Source organism: Crocodylus siamensis, chromosome 4, assembly GCF_052110815.1.
Source record: "Crocodylus siamensis isolate JL-2025a chromosome 4, ASM5211081v1, whole genome shotgun sequence".
In the NCBI taxonomy this organism is placed as follows: Eukaryota; Metazoa; Chordata; order Crocodylia; family Crocodylidae; genus Crocodylus; species Crocodylus siamensis.
The window spans coordinates 28,718,242-28,737,205 of record NC_143398.1 but is presented as its reverse complement, the minus strand read 5'-3'; the positions used below and the strand labels follow the sequence as shown (position 1 = coordinate 28,737,205).

The window sequence follows — 18,964 nt, the reverse complement described above, 5'->3', positions numbered from 1 at the left end:
GTTGGTACCATCGGACTTCTGGATAATTGATAGTAGTTGATTTATCTCATTAAATTGAATTTCATTTCCATTTGTGAAGCAGACACTTCCAAGCTTTCTGCCAGTAGAAAACCTTTCAGTCTTTATTGAACCTTCAAAATTCCTGTGAATAATGTACACAAATTTGAATAATTTCTGATTTTAGAAAAGGCACCTGCTCCCAATAAGGAACTTTGTGTAATTGGGATTATGAGTTATCCAAAGGTGCATCCCAATTTAGATTTTATTATCCAATGAAAACATTTTTCCTTTGAAATTAAGGGAAAATCCATCTAGAGCAGGGGTTGTCAGCTGGGGGTACACAGAAAGGCTGTAGGGCGTATGTGTGGGTGGTCAGGTAGGCAGGGATGGAGCACGCCTCGGGGCATGGCAGCAGTGTCTCCCCCAGCACCTTCCCATACTTTGTTCTTATGGGGAAGGGGAGAGGCATCCCAGGTGCTGCTGACCTCATGCAGCACGTTGTGGCACCTCCCCACCGCACACCTCAGCTGGCTTTCTGTGCCCACTCCCGGGGCAGGGCTGGGGGGTGAGGGCGAGGGCAGCGGTGCCCCTCTGCGGGCCTCACACGCACTGCCCAGCCAGCTGGAGGGGATGGGACTCACATGTGGTGGCCACCACCCCATGCTGCCGCCACTGCTGCCATGCTGCTTTCCTGCAGCCAGTCTCACGTGCATCTCTGTGGGCTGGTGATGCATCTCGCGCAGCACCCATCAGCAGCCTGCAGAGCCACGCGTGCAACCAGCCATGGGAAAGTGGCACAGGACATGGCAGCGGCAGTGTGGTGTGGGGTGGTGGTGGCCGCTGCATGCAAACCCTGTCCCTCCAGCCAGGCAGCACATGTGTGGCCTGCAGAGGCACCGCTGCCCTTGCCCCCACCACCAGCCCTGCTCCTCTAAGTTGCAAAGATAGTACAAAGAGACACACTCCCTGCCCATTCTCGATCTGCACCCCCAGCCCCTTCCCTCTCCCCTGCCCCACCACACACTTACCTGCTGGGATGTGTGTGTGCACATGTCCATGGCTGCATGTGTGTATCTGTGTCTGTGCCTGCATGTGTGTCCCCTGCCCCCCTGGCTGCAGCAAGCACGTGGTGTTGCATGGTTCTTGGGGCAGTGGAGTGCAGAGTCCAGCCTGCAGCAGCAGCTACCTCCCCCCTGCGCACAGATTTGGGGGGCACGTGCTCCCTGGGCGTCCACCAGGGTGTGCACAGCAGCAGGAACTGCCCCACCCTCCCTGCACCTCCCAGATGAACTGCTCTCGTGGCTCCTGCACTCCACCCCAAATATGCAGTGCCTGCCCCTGCCCCAGCCCCACTCCCTCCCTCACCACGGGGGCGGGCCTCAATATTCCTTAAAACCAAGAAAAAAATATAAAGGGATAAATGAGCTGAAACTTTAAGGCAGGAGGAGTACACTTGTTAAAAAAGGTTGAAAACCCCTGATTTAGTGTCAACAACCAGAATGTGATGGAATCTTTGCTTTCAATGAGCACTGCAAGAACTTGTAGATTTTGACTTCAAGGATGCTATATTAAGCCAAGTTTGAATTCCCAGTTTGTGCATATTCACTTTGTTGCTACAGTTAACAGAAATGTATAAGCTAAAAACCAAAGGGCTAGTTTTGAGGCCTGATCTGACCCTTTGTTCTCCACTGACAATAAGTAAGAGGGGCTATCAGGCTCTCAACATTTTCCCCGTAGAGCAGGGGTGGCAACCTGCAGCTCTGGAGATACATGCAGCTCTTCAGAAGTTAATATGCGTCTCCGAGCCTTGCACAAGCACACAGTGACCAGCTTCCAAATGTTTTAGGCATATTCTTATGTTTGGCCGAGCTTCACTTAGCATAGGACCTGCTTTGTACTATCTTGACCTACTTTGTGCACCATTTGTGCTTGTGCAAAGATTCAAGGAGATGCATATTAACTTCTGAAGAGCTGCATGTGGCTCCGGAGCCGCAGGTTGGCCACCCCTGCCACAGAGGGAGATCCCCAAGTGGTGGTAAGCAAGTCAGCCACTCCCTGCTCTCTAGAGGACATGTCTAGAGCCCCACACTGCCATGCTTATTCCTAGGTGCTAATATAACTCTTTGCAGCCTCCTAATTAATTTAATTTATATCAGGGGCTAGACTGACTTTTTACTTCTCTAAGATTCTGGAAGTTGCAAAGATAGTACAAAGCAGATCCTGTGCTAAGTAGAGCTCAGCCAAACACAAGAATATGCCTAAAACAAAGACAAACCAGGGAGTTAAAGGATACTGGATCATGCAATTAGGGGGACTGAAGGCATGCATTTTCTTTTCAGCTAGAACCATCTTTAGAGATATTAGTAATGGTGGAAGAGAAGGGAGAAACAAAGCAATTCAGAAGACAGTGGTATTAAGCAAAAACTGTAGAAGAATGTGATGACAAAGACATGGAAACAGAAAGTAACTTTTACTTCAAAGCAACATAACAAGTAGAATACTGTGAGTTAAAGTATGAATTCTGCATGAATTAACACAAGACAGTTAGTTTCTAACTACATACTATTCCAGGTTTGTTTCAGACAACATTTTGAAGGCAATAATCCTCCCAAACCATCTTTTTATTCTTTCAGTTTCTTCTGCTGCTTTTAACAACTGAAAAGAAAATTCTCTCTTCAAGTATATCTTTAACAGTTGTCTAAAAGATTGATTCATTTAAAATCTGCTGCCAACAGGTAACCATTGGCAAACATAGATTACTTCCCCCTCAATGCCCTGACTGCTCTGAATCCTGTTCTGGGCCATCTGTTCCTCCTCAAAGTGGCAAAGGGAACTTTGGTCATCAGGATCAGGACTATGGATTACATGTGATGAACCAGGCAACTAACAAGTGTTGTGACATTTGGTGTTGTCAAGTCAAGCCCCCTTTGCGAGCCAAGCAGGTCAAAATATCTCTATATCATTCAACGACATGTTTTATATCCAATGCAAAACATGTCATAGCAGTCGTGAGGGATAAAAAATATGTAAGGATAGTAAAGCACTCTATAACAAAGTAATGTTTACCATCTGTTATAGATTTTGAAACTATGATTATCACCAGTTAAAGTTACCAGTAAAAATTATTTAAAATTATTTAAATAAAATAAGTGGAAACAGTACAAACTGTGAGCAATCCGACTTTGTTTAGTCTAACAATGTATAAATCATATCTATGTCAGCCTCATACATTATATCATTGCTCCTCTTCCAAATTAAATAAAATATTGGAACAAAGTATTTAGTACTGACAGATTGTAAAACTAATGAGAACAATAACAAATAAGTGTTTTTGTAGTCTTAAAGTGTGATTTGGTTGCAATTTTTATTAGTACATATTCATGAAATATCTTTTGTTGCCATTCTGCAAATGATACCATCCAATAATGTACCAATTTTTTCTTCCTGTGGAGTAAGCTTGTATATCTGTAGAAACAAAATAAATAATTTGTAAATATTATGCAAAGAAAAATGTGTATACCTCCCTACTTAAGGAGATTAAAAACCTATTAGATTTTATTTACATTTTTTTCCCAGATTTTTGTCCCCCCATCACAAATTTAGGTTTTCTCCTTCAAGCTAGACTCAGTGGAGACTGAGAAACTAAGGAAATGCTGACTTTACGAGAATTAAGGGAGTAGAAGTTGCGGAATTCTGAAGATACAGACTTTTCACTGAATTATTTAAAACTATGCAATTTTTGTTTTGGTTACTTCTATTTTAGTCTATTAATTAAACATTTTGGAGACTGAGGGTGAAATCTTGACACTGGCAAAATTCACATTTACTTAAAGGGCATAAGGATTCCACTTGCGATATGTCATGAATGTTAAGTAGTATAGCGATCAATGCACATTTTAGGACCAGGACACAAGAGAGATTTTCACTATAACAGTGGGCCAACCTTTTTGTCAGCTGTGCCACAAATAACTCCCACACCCTCCCTGAGTGCCACTGATTCCCTTCCCCTGCCCCATCTGCTGCTTTTTTTTTGCTTCATGCCCTACATAGGCGACTGGTAGGGGATACACAGAGGTGCACGTGCCCCCGTGATGGGGCCAGTGCCCCCCCCCGAGAGCTGACACCGATGCTGTTGGTAGGGCTGATGCCCCCTGGCAGGGTTGGTAGCTTCTGCAGGTACCCCCCCTCCTCCAATTCAGTAGGCACCAGTCACTCATGATGCCCTGTGCTCCCTGCTCACTACCACTGCTGACCTCTCCTCACTTCGCTGTGCACCACACTCAGAGGCTGCCCATACCACCTGTGACACACCTGCTGCAGGCTGGCCACCCCTGCGAAAAAATAAAACTGCAGCAGACAGTCATTGCACGGCCCTACACCAGCATCACCAGTCTTGAATCCTGTGCAGGATCACCTGGGAAAAACTGGGGTAAAACTACACTGGTATAAGTGTCACGTCCATCCCTGTCCCAGGATAACAGATTGCACAAGGCAAATAGACTGTTAACTGCTCCCATGCCACCTGGTGGCAGGTCACTGGAACAGTGCCTTTAGTAGCTACTGGACACACCTATCTCCAGTTAGGTCTTCTGTCTGCTCAGGATATAGTTTATATCAGTGAATAAAACCAACATAAATTACACCAGTGTATGTGTCATGTGTCCAGGCCTAAAGAGACTTATAAAGAGCTCTCTGCCAACAGCAGAGAAGATAGATTTGGCATTCTTATTACTATGGTTTTAAAAAGTTAATTAATTAATTAAAAAGGAGGGGGGATTAAAAAAAAGACTTTATGAACACCTAGGCCTTCTTTACAAGTCATAATAAAACAGGCAAAATCTTGGCTTTGTAAAATCCTTTGCTAATTGCACTTAAACATGAAAATAGGGAGAGACCTACAGAAATCATGCTGAAAGTGTGCTGCACAGCAGCTCCTTTAATTTTGCTCTTTTTGCTGTGCCCCTTCTCCCCCCGCTCCCCATTGGCTGAGGGGCCCTGGTGGTCCTGTTGCACACTGGCTAGGAGGCAAAAACTGTGGTTTTAAATATGCCCCAGTTTTTGTCTCCCAGCTGATCTCAGCAACAAGCAGCTGGGCTGCCAGGGCCCCTTGGCCAATCAGTGGCAGGAGGCAAAAACTGCAGCATATTTAAAACCACGGTTCTTGCCTCCCAGCCCCAGGGCTCCTCTGCTGATAAGTGGTAGGGGCAGCATGTGTTATGTGTGCAGAGAAAAGAGCAAGGAGCCACCGTGCAGCACACTTCTGCCATAATTTAGGTAGGTCCCAAAAAAATAGGTTTGCAGCTATTATTTTAAATAGGCTTATTATAAGATAAAGGTTCCTGGCTACTGAATAACTATTTTATTATTTACCCAAGTCCCTATCTTTGTGTCTAGTACTCTACAACACACTTGAAATAAAGCAATAAAAACTTGCAATATATTATTGCACCCTATTTCTAAGGCAGTTAGCAGTAGCCTGCCAGTTCAACATTCCTATTTTAGAACTCTCATGGGGATTAGTCATGTATTTAAGGTTAAAAATGGTGTAAATCTTTGCAGAATTGGGGTATTATTCTGAATTCCATGTTTTCTCTAGAGAAAACAGGAGGCATGGTATGCTATCATTATTGCAGATGGTATGCCAGCATTCTACTCTGGATCCAAAACTCCCGCTAAAGCCAGTGAGAATTAGGAATGCTACAAGATACACATTTGTTGAAAAATGCTATTCCCTTAGTAGAACACACTAGAAGAAACATACAAATAGTCAATTTACATAATATTTACAATTATAGTGATACAAACAAATGTTTAAAAAGTCAGATTTATTAACCCCACAGATATGGGAATCTGTAGAAGTCAATATGAATTTAATCATAAAATAAAATGTGTTTCTCCCACAACCATCTTTACTGTATTCCTAACAAAGGGACTTTACAAACCTTTTTAACTTTTGCTATATCTGTTATTTTGGTGAGTTCAGCTAAAGAAACCTGCTCGCCTTCTACCTGAGATATAATATCTTCCAGATTTACAGATTTTTCTTTGTCTTCAATCACAACAATGAGTACTTCAGTGTCACTGTCTGAAATACCAAATTTTTTCAGTGCATCTGAAATCTAAGAAGAAAAACACACACATTTTATCAGCCATTTTCAGGTAGTATGGAAGCAAATAACCAATATAATATTTTCAGTCACTGGACCAAATTCTCCAGTTGCAAAAACTGATCCAGTTACACATCCATGGAACAGTACACATTTACAGGAGCAGACAATGCCGTGATTTGTTAACCTGGAAAGCCAGTTTTTTTCTTCCTAAGCCCTCTGAGTCCCAAGGATTTTAGCATAGTTCTCTGGGCAGGTATATATGACCAAAAATCTGAAGTATTACTTTTGCTAAAGAGTACTGTTACATGGCTACTGTTTTGAATAGGTCAAGTGCTTTGTTTTTCTGTGTTTTTGTTTTATACATACATGTTCTGCAGTCATAGTGAATTGGATAAATGCAGGAGGCTAATGGTTGTACCTTGTGAAATTATTTTTTTTGCTTCCATGCTGAGAATAATTGTTTAACTCCTCATAGAGCATGTACGTCTATACCTGTGCTTTAATGCACATTAAAACATCACTAAAAACATGTGCTTTCATTAATGCACGTTAAAACAAACATTACACATTACTTAAATGCACATTAAACATTACTTAAAAACCATGTTTTTTAGCTAGCATGCATTAAGACAGGCTAATGCTCGTTTTCCTAGTGCTGTACATCACAAAGGAGGGCATTTTTACTGGTGCTTGGGGGGTGGGGAAGGTTGCTTTAATTAGAGCAACTCCGAGAGCTAATCTAATTAAAGTGCCCGGAGTGTCTCATGCATCAACATCCCTGTGCTTCAAAATGGCAGCAGGGGCACTTTATCTAAAGCTCATCCAATGAGCACTCTGAAACTCAGGGACATGAGATACAGAGGCTGACTGAAGCATGCTAATTACAATTAATCAAGTCAGGTCCAATGTGCTATAATTACAGAACAGCCTCCTGGCTCCTGTACAGGCACCCAGAGATACTAGATTTAATGAGCATTAACTCAAGCATGCTAATGCACTTGTAGACGTGCCCAGTGTTTAGAGCTTAAGCCTGGGTTCCCAGACTATACCATATAAAAATCTGGGGCTGGAAAGGTCTTACGCCTTTAGAAGTAGCATAGAATTGTTGCAGAAGATACTTAACTGTAATTATATTCCTGTCCCTCAGGGCAGAAATAGGCGATTGCTTTTTCCTAAGCCAAAGGCTCCATCAATACATTCAAAATATGAATTCACATTAGCTATCAAAGTTATGACTTGAGGAACAGATTAATAAGCTTATAGTTTCCCTGATTTCTGCAAGTCCCTTGGCTATCTGCATTCCTTAGCTTTTGAAAATTCTAATAAAGCTGAGAATTAAAGCTGTTTTTAGACAACTACAAATGGTAGGCATTAGCATAACAAATATAACTCTGGCTCCCTTATTTTGAGGTTATCCATAGATTCACAAAATATTGGAAAATTCTGAATAATAAGCAAAGACAAACCATCACAACTCCCCAGTTTCAAAGCATGTAGGTGTGGCTTGAAGGGAGGTACTCTGGCATTGAGAGGCACAATCTTTTGCCAGTGGGGAGTAGCGGAAAATAACACTACTGCTGCTCCTCCTCTTCCAAATTTCCAAGCTCCAGATCTGGCCTGACTGGTTGGATTGGGCCCTGGTCCAGACCAGCTCTGCACAGAGAAAATATGTCCCACCCAGGCCCACCCCATGCAGATGGATTGGGCCATGCCTGAGTCAGCACTACACTCTGATCCAGACTGGATCCAGCCCATGGACTGACCTGGTACTAGTTACCTGGTCCAAAGGGCAGAAAGGCTGAGTACCAATGATTTAGAACTTTTAGGATCTTTAGGAAGAGCCAGACCTGAAGTAGGCTGCCACAGCTTGCCTGTCCTTTACCCCCACCAGCCCTGGCCCGCAGTGCCACCAGTATCTCCTGCTGGCAAATTCCTGCCAATGCCCTAGCTCCATTGGCTGGATGCAGCTGTTTGGCTGGTCTGATCTGGCCTACAGTCTGTAGGCCACCAACCTGATTTAGACCAGTGGGGCTGGCCAGGTAAACTTTTGGTTTACGTTTTTAGCTTTTCAGCCAAGAAATAAGATTACACTTTCCAATCTGTGCTAAGAAGTCTCTTGTTCATTTGGGCCTAAAATTAGGGTATTTGTTACCCAATGATGCTTCAGTTATTTGGACAATTTTTGCATTTGCAAAGTTTGCAAGAAAAGAATTCCATATTCTTTTCCTACAGCCTACGTGAATCAATTTGTTTTATTTTTGTAGAATGCTATCCTTGCACTATACAAGGATAAAGTGTGTTCCAAGGATGCAAAATAAAGGAAGAGACAAAAATCTACTTTTTGTATTATGATGGTTTTTAAAACTTCTAGCTGTTTTGTCGTGTTATGGCTAACTGCTTATTAAATTTGAATTTACTTTGGTAAATCATGTTCCCAACATCAGAACAAACCAAAACAGAGGCTTTTCACTTTTTCTTAAGAGTTTATGAGTCTTATTATTAACATTAAGGGCTCAAGTTAATTTCAAACACTGACAGTAGTTTCCTTGGATGATGAAACGTCTCAGTAGTTTAATACTCTTACAAGTGTAACAAATGAATAAATATAAGCTAGAAAAGTATTCTACAATTTTCAACTTTGTTTTTAGTTTTTCTAAAGAAAAATTATTATAGAATTTGACTTCATAAAAAGAAAATCTGGAGAATCAACATTCCTAATTATCATGGATGCAATAGAGAAGACAGCACAGCACTGGAAGGTAAGCATGCACTGAAATGTGACCAAAGAAGCTTTACTATTTTAATTGCCTTACTGGGGTGCTGGGGTCCAGGCGCACACAAGTACTTAGGCATCTTAAGTAAGATGCAGGTGGAATTCAAGTACCAAATTCCAGAAGTTAGATCCATAAAGCTCCCACATAACCTCTTAGGTGGTAAAAACACCAAAGACACCCAAGTTTTTACCATTAAAGCTCTGTACACACCAAGAGTTCTGCTAAACTGGCCTTGTGCCACATTGCTGCTCAACAGCTCAGTATTTATCTCACTCTTTAAGTCCATTTAAGACAGTGATTCTCAACAAGGGACCATGGCAGCACCTTTTGAAGGATGCCTAAGGTGTGAGGAGGAAAGCAGATAAGCACACACTCAGGTGTTTCCTTGCCTAGCTGACCCCCCACCCCAATTGCCTACCTCCTCTGCAAAGTAGTAAGCACTGTAATATATATTAGTTTTGAAACGGAGTTATGGAGGGGTGCCTTGAGTCCAAAAAGATTGAGAACCAATGATTTAGGATCTACAAACGAGGTGTTCATTTGCATAAATCTTCCAGCAGGCCCAATCTGGTAAACCTGTTTAGCTAACACATAGAGACACCACAAAACACAGCAGCCACTGCCACTTGAATTTAAAAACATGGCAATAAAAAGAGATGGCCGCCTTTTATGTAACAGCCCAGTACTATGAATACTTATGCAGAAAGTAAGAAATCCAGGTTCAATATGGATTTTTTGAATTCCATTGCCAGACTTCAAACCCTCTTAAATCATTGTAGAGAATGGTGGTGCTCAATCTCTCTGGCCCTGCAGACTGGATCCTGCCCAGTTTATGATTCAAATCCAGTGTGGGGATGGAATGTGAGGTCAGCATGCCAGCTACATCTGCAGGGATGATTTGGCTGTGGAGTGACCCTGCACGCCAGTCTGAATCCATTTGTTGGATCCAGCTGCAGAACAACCATCCACTGGTGCAATCTGGGATATTAGGCCATGTCATGTGGGCTGCAGGGCTCCTCATGGGTCTGGAAGCATGGTGGTAGGGGATCGGTGGCAGTGTTAATTATGGTGGCTCTGGAAGCAATTAACGTTGCTCCCCCACCACCAAATTTCCAGAACCTGCGGAAGCCCCACAGGCCAGATGGCATGGCTTTGTGAGCTGGAGGTTGAGCACCACTGGCGCAGTTCACAATTCGTAGAGAACTTAGTTACCCAACACAGGCCATGGAGTTTCACTTGGAATCCAGGTGCCTGAAAGAAAGGCAATTAGTCCCTGTGGGTTCTGGCACCCAGTGATAGATGTATTTACTCAGCAAAGTCTTACATTGTTGTTTGGGGAGAGGTTGAAAATAATTTCTGCATAAAGACTTCTGGTCTTCATTTTACCAATCCTGTGGAGGTGAACTGCTTTGTTTGCTGCTACAAGTATCTGAAATGGATCAACAATCTGTGGAACAGAACAGCAGAAAAAAATTATTAAAACATTACCATTTTGAATTGGGTAGAAACACTTTTTTTTTCTTCATTACTTCTTGATCTCCTACCTCCGCTAAATTCTGAAAGCCTTATTCTGAATGGACAACACATTGTCCCACTTAGGTCAATGGTATGACTCAGTGAGCATGTCTACAAGAGACGCTTTATTGTACAGACTAGTATGTTGCACGGCAAAGCATCACCATCTACATGGGCGTGGCAATTAGGGTGCAGTAGACTGATTGTGCTGCTGGAAAGTCCCACCAGATACAAGTGGTATCTGGCAGCGCAGTAAATTACTACACTTAAACACATGTCTAGACTGTGATGTCAGGATTAGTTTACTCCAGCTCAAATTGAGCTAGAGCAGGGATGGGCAATTATTTTGGGCGGAGGGCCGCTTACTGAGTTTTGGCAAGCCACTGAGGGCCACATAATAGGCAGACAGGGCAGATAAATATTAATTTTCTAAATTTGTTAAAGGTTCCCTCAGGCTGGATAGAATGGCCTGGCAGGCCGCATCCAGCTCATGAGTCGCATTTTGCCCAAGCTAGAGTTGCATTAACTGAATGTGTAGATGTGCCCCCAAGTGAGAAAATAGCTGAAATAAGGATGGAGTAAATGCTTCCATAGCAAACAATGTAAAAGAAGTTAATCCAGCAGCAGAGCTGCATGGTTGTTTCATGAACTCATATCTCCCTCCCATAAAATGAGCCAAAAGGTCAGGTCAGATGTTCACAATATTTACGGACTGAGATAAGAGCAAACGGCCCAGACATGAGATGGACATGAAAACCGTTGAAAATGACCGCTTTTAAAAACGTGACTCATTCAAGATGCTGCTGGCCACAGCACGGATCAATGTCAAAAGGTTTACGGCCTACTCCAGGCAGGCGGACTGCCGTGCTGGCGCAAAGCCCTGACGAAGGAAGGCCGGGGGGCTACGCCTGTGGCACCAGGCCGGCCGACACAGCCAGGCCGAGCTGACAGCCGCCCCCCGCAACAGTGCCGCGCAGCGCTGCTTCATCCTTTTGCCCAGGGCCTGGATGGTCCCTCCTGGGCCGGACCCGGCTGTGCGCAGAGGGGAGCGAGGCCGCCCGGCCCGGCCCGGCCCGGCGGCGGGAAAGGGGCAGGGCCTGGCGCCGGCGGCTCGGCAGTGCGGCCGGGCGGGGGGTGCGGGCGCTCACCAGGGCCGGGCTGAGCAGCGCGGCCGCCACCGAGCCCTGCAGGGCCGCGCCCCGGAGCGCCGCCGCGTTGCGGACGTGTCGGAACAGGGCCAGGGCCACGCCGCAGCCGGGAAACAGCTCCAGCTCCTGCCGGTGCGCCGCCATCGCGGGCCCGGCCCAGTCCGGGGAAACGGATCCGCCCCCGCCCCGCCCCGCCGCCATGGAGCGGGCCGAGCGCTTCGGCCTGTGGGCTGCGCTGAGTGGAGCCCTGCTGCTCTCGTGTCTGCTCTTCGCCGCGATCAACCGACAGCAGCGCGAGCCCTACATAGACGAGGTCTTTCACGTCCCCCAGGCCCAGGCCTACTGCGCCGCGCGCTTCCGCCAGGTGCGCCCAGCCCCGCACGGCCCGGCCCGGCCCGGCCCGGCCCGGCCCCTCGGCCCTGCCGCCGCCGCCGCCGCCGCCGCCTGCCCCGGGGGTGGGACGCGGGCGCTGTGTCGGTACAGCGCGAGCGTGGGCGCTACGTGTGTACAGCGCGGGCGGGCGTGTGCGCGTACACGTACTGTGCGTGTGTGTACTGTGTGGGTGCACTACGTGTGCATGCTTGGTGTGTGTGTGTGCACACCACACCTGTATTTGGTAAGTTTTTGAGCATGCTATATGTGGGCACACACACCTGTGCACTACGTATACCTGTGTGCACTCTATCTGTCTGTCTGTCTATCTACACCCCTCCTGTGAACTACGTATACGTATGTATGCACTATATACTACATATACGTGTACACTATCTCTCTCTGTATATCCATCTCCACCCCTCGTGAACTACATATACGTGTGTATATATCTACCTACACACACACATCCCTGTGCACGACATATGCAAGTGTGCACTATATATACACACCCCCATCCCCTGTGCTCTACATATATGTGTGTGCACTAATATATATATAGGCACTGTATATGCACACACAGTATATGTGGGCATTATTTGTGCATGTACACTATACATATTTGTGTGTGTGTGCATGCACTATGTGTGCATGTTACATGTGCTTATATGAGTGTTTCCCAACCTTTTATCAGCCCAAGGGCACACTTTACATTAATAAAAATTTTCTGCAGCACACCTGTTAAGGCATTCCCCATCCTCCTACCTATTGTAGCTCAGTGCCATGGCAGATTTCTGCTGCACACCTGTTCATTTCTGATGTTACACTTCTGTGCCACAGCACACTGGTTGGGAAACACTGGCTTATATATATGTGCTATACCTGTATGTATGTTCATGCGAGCAACACATTTAAGTGTGTGGCCAATGCAGTGGGAACGTATACCTTGTGTGCAAGTAGGGTGGTTTATGATGTATAAAGCTTGTTTGGAGCAAATGATTTTCTATATGCGTCTCAATGAAACCAGAGACTTTTAGGTTTCTTAAGCTTTTCTTGTTTATATCTGGTGCGGTTTCATGCTTTCCAACTCCTTTAACCCCTGTATCTTTTTTCATTTTGAAGTGGGACCCTATGATCACTACATTACCTGGCTTATACCTGGTGTCTGTTGGAATAGTGAAGCCTGCAGCATGGCTCTTTGGATGGTCTGGAAGCGTAGTGTGCTCAACGGGAATGCTCAGGTTTATTAACCTCCTTTTCAGTGTTGGCAACTTCTACTTGCTGTATTTGCTTTTGGGCAAGATCCATCAGAAAAACAAGGTACAGTCTAAATCCTTTACACACTTGAGCTAGGGAAGTTATGTACAATAATGCAGGCAAGTTTTAAAAATAGCCTAGGCCCTTAGTTTATGTTGTAAGGAGTTTGAGTTATCTTCAGCTTTATCTAGATACAGATACTTGAATCATACTGCCAGTTGACATTGCTGTGATGATCCATGTCTTTTTCTTTAAACGCAGATTTTTCTGCTTTCCTTAAAGCTTGTTCCTGAAAAGATTGGCATTTGTGTTTAACTTTATACACACGGATAGTGCCACTGAAATTAATTCAGTGATTCTCAGTTAGGGTACCGCAGTGTCCTTCTACAGTGGTGCACAATAATGGTACTCTTAGGTATGCGCATACCTACACACAATTCACAACATATACCCACAGATTTCAAATAGGAATCTAGAGCATCAAAAACGTTCTGAGTGCCATGGTCTTTATGAGGTCTTTGCAGTGGAAGCATTGCTTTATTATTTTTCTGTAGTCAAAGAAATGAGGGAAAGCTAAGAGCTAGCATTTTCCATCGGGTGTCTTGAATCTGAGATGGGTGAGAACCACTGTGTTAAGGGGACTACTTATGTGCACAAAGTTAATAGTCATAGATTTTATAATGTGAAAGGACCATCTAGTCTGAATCGCATGGGACAGGCCCGCATAAAACTCATAACTTGCAGCTGAGCAGATGTTTCTGGAAAGATATCTAAAGGAAACTATATCACAGATCAGAAATTAAACTAACCCTTTATGGTTCAGGTTCAGTGGAGGCTATATTAACTGTTCTCTTGTGGACTGATGCATTCTGGGGTGTGAGAGGGAGCTGAAATTAGAGGATATGAATTCAGACTGCTTGCAGATGTGGAAACCCCCCCCAAAATGGCACTTTAAACGCAGTATGCTTCTGCACCAAGCCCAGCACATGCCCAGAAGAGGCAGCGTGTTAGTTGCACCCAGCTTTCCCAATGTCTGTAGAGTGGGCTCTTTAGTGGGGCTTTTTGGGAGCTTTTAACTAATAGCTGATTGAATTGGCTTTAGCTAAAAGTGCCAAAAAACCAGCTGAAGCACCCGATTTCTATAGACGCTGCAGAGCTGGGTCAAAGTCGCGCACTGCTGCTTCCGGTAGAGCACATGTTTTTTGAGTTTTTTTTATCCCCTCAAACAATTGAAAATTATGTGTTTTTTTGTTTTGTTTTGTTTTTTAATAATTGAGTGCTGTCCCCTGAGCCTGGATGGTGGCAGCTTTTGTGGTTCCACTGTGAAAATGCTTAGATATTTGAGTGTCCTATTGAGTATACAATGTGCCTGTATGTGTATAGTGAACACATAGTGAATTCAGCGGGACCACTCACATATACATAGTGAATCCAAGGGAACCACTCTGCATTTTTTCAATATTTTCAGCAGCAGAATCACAATATTCATCATATACAGACCTGAAATATTATTGATGATATGTTAGTGTCATTTTGTTTTCTATGCAGTTCACTTTTAATTCAGCACAAATAGCGTGCAATCTTCTGATCCTTCGCTTATTTCATTGTTTTGTACTCTGTATTAACATAGCAGAATGCAAGGTATGGCTGTTACAATAAGAAGTGGAATCCAAGAGCACAAAAAATGTTATTTTATGGTACTAGAACTCTAAAGTATAGAATCTTTAACTACTGGCATGTTTTGTTCTTCAGTAGAAGTAATACTACTAATTCTGTTTTCCCCTCCCTTCTCTAGGCTGTGTCTGGTTTCCAGAGAATATTATCTACATTAACTCTTGCAGTATTTCCTACCCTTTATTTTTTTACATTCCTTTATTATACAGACACAGGATCAACCTTTTTTACTCTTTTTTCATATTTGATGTGCCTTTATGGTAACCATAAAACTTCAGCCCTGCTTGGGTTTTGTGGCTTTATGTTTCGTCAGACAAATATTGTGTGGACTATTTTCTGTGGGGGAAGTGTTGTTGCAGAAAGGATAAATGAAGCATGGAAGACTGAATTGATGAAAAAGAAAGAAGAAAAGTTTTCATCTACGAAAGAATCATTTTCAGAAATAATCAGAATACTACAGTTCCTTATTAAGTACATAATGTCCTTTAAAAATCTTGTTGCACTTGTAGTTTTGATTTGGCCATATATCCTTTCAGTAAGTGCATTTTTTACTTTTGTGGTCATCAATGGAGGAATAGTTGTTGGAGACAGGAGTAACCATGAAGCCTGCTTGCATTTCCCTCAGCTGTTCTACTTTTTCTCCTTTACCCTCTTTTTTTCCTTTCCTTACTTAATAACTCCTTGTAAAATTAGAAATTTCCTTCAGTCATTAAGAAAGCACCCAAGGCACTATGGCATACTAATTGCCATTTCTTTATTCCTGGTATGGAAATTTACCTATGTTCATAAGTATCTGCTTGCAGATAACAGGCATTACACATTCTATATATGGAGAAAAATTTTTCAAAGACATGAATTTGTGAAATACGTATTAGTTCCAGTCTACATATTTGCTGGGTGGAGTTTTACTGATTCACTAAAATCAAAATCCATTTTCTGGAACTTAGTATTTTTTGTATGTTTGTTTGCTGTCACAGTTCCTCAGAAGCTGTTGGAATTTCGTTACTTCATTTTGCCATTTTTAATATATAGGCTAAATATTCCTTTTCCACCTCTTTCTGGGCAGCTTCTTGAGTTTACTTTATATGTCATTGTTAATGCAGTAACTTTACATCTCTTCTTGAACAAAACATTCCAATGGCCAAATAGTGAAGAAATCCAGAGGTTTATGTGGTGATTTTGTATATCTTTGTATTCCTAGAAAGAACAAATTCTATGCCTTTTCTGCAATGAATAGGGTTAATAGGCCCTGAAATTAAGTGCGTTTCTCTGTGATTATTTTCCCCCTTCACGGGTGGAGGAAGTGTAATGTGTTGGATGCTTAAATTCTTGCAACTCTATGTGAGATTGGATCTGTTCTTAATATGATCAGGTATTAACCAAATTTAAGAAGTTCTGGGATAAATAAAAACAACATCAGGAAAAATTCAAAGGTAAAACCAAATATTCTACAAATACTGTGAAATGAGAGAGATGTTTACAGGCATATGTCATTTTAATACTGTTATTTTTTAGTAAATATGTATACAACTCACCCTTCCAAGGAGTTGCCAAAGCAAAAAGGGTCTGCTCCTAACCGCAAGCAAAAAGGTAATGCACAACAGTACTTGGAAAATATTGAGGTAGAGATAAAATTCTTATGACCACAGGAGTGGAAGGGAACACCTGGGTCATTGAATCTGCTGTAGGCACCTGTGTAATGCATGTTAATCCAGAAGGGTTTGGGTAGTGGAACGCATACTGTAAGCATATTGAGGCTTCAAAGGAGAGCGGATAAATGGGGAAGAAACCTGCACTAGGAAAAGCCATTACAATAACCTTACCTAATCTTGTATACAAGTTGCAGGGTTCTTTATTGCCTAGACCAGTAGTTCTCAATTGGGGTGCTGCAACAAAAACTTTTTTACTGTCCGAGTCCCCAGGATTAATTCCCCACAGAGGTGGTGCAGGCACCTACTCTGGATTCCTTTAAGAAACTCTTGGATGCCTATCTTGTTGGGTGTCTTGTTTGACACCTGCTGACTGCCTGCTCTTTGGGCAGGAGGCTGGACCCGATGATTTTGTGAGGTCCCTTCCAGCCCTAATGTCTATGAGATCTATGAAGAATCAGCCAGGGTTCTGTGATGTCAGTACCACTTCTACTGTGGTTTCCGCACACCTGTTTTCAGAGACTTACTAGAGCTTAAATAAGAAGTGACTGCAGGAGAAACTCACATCTACTGTCATGCCAGATCATGTGCAGTCAGGCCTGGGAACACTTGGGGATTGAGGTGTCACCCAGGGTCAGGAGGAGTCAGCAAGGCTGGTCAGGAATCCAAGAGATCAAGCAGAAAGTGGAGTTGGAGAGCAAGCCGCAGAGAATGGCAAAGGAGTGTGGGATCGGGTTGAGCCCTTGTTGCCTAATCACTTCCTGTTCCTGTGCAGCTGCCCTGTGGTAATTGGAAAGAGGTTCTGCCAAAGCAAGAGGTAAAGAAGAGAGGAGCACCGCTAGGACTTGGGGACAGAAATTACACACAAACTAGTATAAGTGATTGGAAACCGGTTCAAATGTGTAACAGAACAGAAGTCCACTGTGTATAAACTGCACTCAAAATGGCCAAAACTGGTTTAAGATAAACCTGGATGGACGCAGTATCAGACTTAACTGATTTAGGTTAAACTGAATTTCTGTCTCAGGTCCCCTCCAGCTTTAAGTTAACTCACAGTCCCCCAGGATGCTTTGTACCTCCCCTGCAAAACCACCTCTTGCAAGGTGGGTGTGTTAGTCTTGGCTCAAGCTGTCTGCTCCAGTTGAGTAGGGAGGTGTGCTTTAGTATCTTCTGGCCTGGGCCACTGCAGGCATGTGGCTGCATTTCTGGAATCAAAGGTGAACATCAGTTCACTTGCCTGTTGGTTCGATCTCCATAGCTTAGACTAAACTTTGAAGAGTAAATCAATTCAGCCTCAGGCTTTTTGACTGCCTATACTTAGCCTAGCTGATTGGTTTAACTTCTTCATATCTGTATTGACAAGATAGGTCCATCATTTGCTGAAGCAAGGATCCAGGTTTTCAGTTCACCATGGAAAAATGTGATAAAACCCAGACCTTTCTCATTTTAAGGAGAAAAGTGTGGGAAATGGTGGGTTTCTGCTTGCAGCCTGGCAGAGTTCCAGCCTGCCAAGGGGCTGAGGAGAGTGGGAGAAGGGTGATCAGCAGGAGGTACCATGTGCATGTGCGCATGTACACATGTACATGTCCACCAGGCAGCCTGGAGAGCAGCTCCCTGCATTTAAATCTGCTTGGGGGGGGGGGCAGGAGGAATTGAGGCTCCCAGAGGGAGGGGAGGAGCTGGGTGGGGTTGGGGCTGAGGCAGCTGCCAAGCTGGAGTGGTGCACAGGGCTTGGGACCTGGCGCTGGAATCTGTGATCTCAGGTCCCACACAGGGAGCAGGACAGGGTTGCAGATGGCTTGTATGGGGAGGGAGAGCAGTTCCTCATCACTGTGCGCACTTCCAAGGAGGGCACGTGGGGAACAGCCACAGCTGGACCCGTATCAAGGTGAGTGAAGGGGCAGGGGGAGCTCTTGATTTTTGATGATAAAAATTCCAAAATCAGACACCAAAATGTACAGGTATTTAGAAGTTATTTTATTATAGGGATTGAGGCAGTGGTAGGCTTTGAAATTGCTTTACGATTGTAAATATATCAATAAAATATTGTGTTCAACTGATACCTCTATGTATAGTGGTGTTTCATTTTAATCATGGAAAAATGTGCGTTTTGGGTTTTTAAAACCAGAGAATTTGTGATTTGCATGCCTTTTAATCAGAATTCGCGGGTTTTTTTAAACCGAGAAAACCAGGATCCCTGATGTTAAGAATTCATGGGAAATTTAAAAAATATTGATAAATTCTCTTGTAATGAGTCTGTTGCTGTGCAGGGATATATGCAGGAAGTGGAGGGCCAGCTGGGCCTGGCCAGTGTCTGTGTGATAGGGAATGGATGGAGGGTTAGGCCCTGCTGGAGGCTTCAGGCCATCCTGGATCAGTTGGGGCAAACAGCTGTGGGGTGGCAGGCTGGGTTGAGCAGGTGTGTTAAGTAGGCTGAGGCAGGCAGTAAGGCTGCTTCTGTAGCT

General features: G+C 43.8%; 2 protein-coding genes across 7 annotated transcripts in view; one reads left to right on the top strand and one right to left on the bottom strand.

Annotated features, from left to right (window-relative positions):
* Window positions 1–2,455: 2,455 nt before the first annotated feature.
* Window positions 2,456–11,748, bottom strand: TPRKB (TP53RK binding protein). The gene is made up of 4 exons (XM_090042077.1): window positions 11,548–11,748; window positions 10,209–10,331; window positions 5,943–6,119; window positions 2,456–3,465 (listed from the first exon to the last, which is right to left on the bottom strand). The coding sequence occupies exons 1-4, from the start codon at window positions 11,746–11,748 to the stop codon at window positions 3,379–3,381; spliced, it is 588 nt and encodes a 195-aa protein (XP_089898203.1). The 3' UTR covers window positions 2,456–3,378.
* LOC149865599 (dol-P-Glc:Glc(2)Man(9)GlcNAc(2)-PP-Dol alpha-1,2-glucosyltransferase-like) overlaps window positions 11,722–18,964 on the top strand; it is a 191,544-nt gene continuing 184,301 nt past the window's right edge. For 2 of the 6 annotated variants that reach the window (XR_016441735.1, XM_090042076.1), the window contains exons 1-2: window positions 11,747–11,911; window positions 13,042–13,239. Coding sequence is in view for 3 of the 6 variants with exons in the window: in XM_090042076.1 (XP_089898202.1) it covers window positions 11,747–11,911; window positions 13,042–13,239 (363 nt within the window). In the remaining 3 variants the exon portion in view is untranslated. Of the gene's footprint in view, window positions 11,912–12,028; window positions 12,164–13,041; window positions 13,240–14,971; window positions 18,562–18,964 lie in introns of those variants that run through there. The other 4 variants (XM_090042075.1, XM_090042074.1, XM_090042071.1 and 1 more) reach the window with 4 other exon arrangements.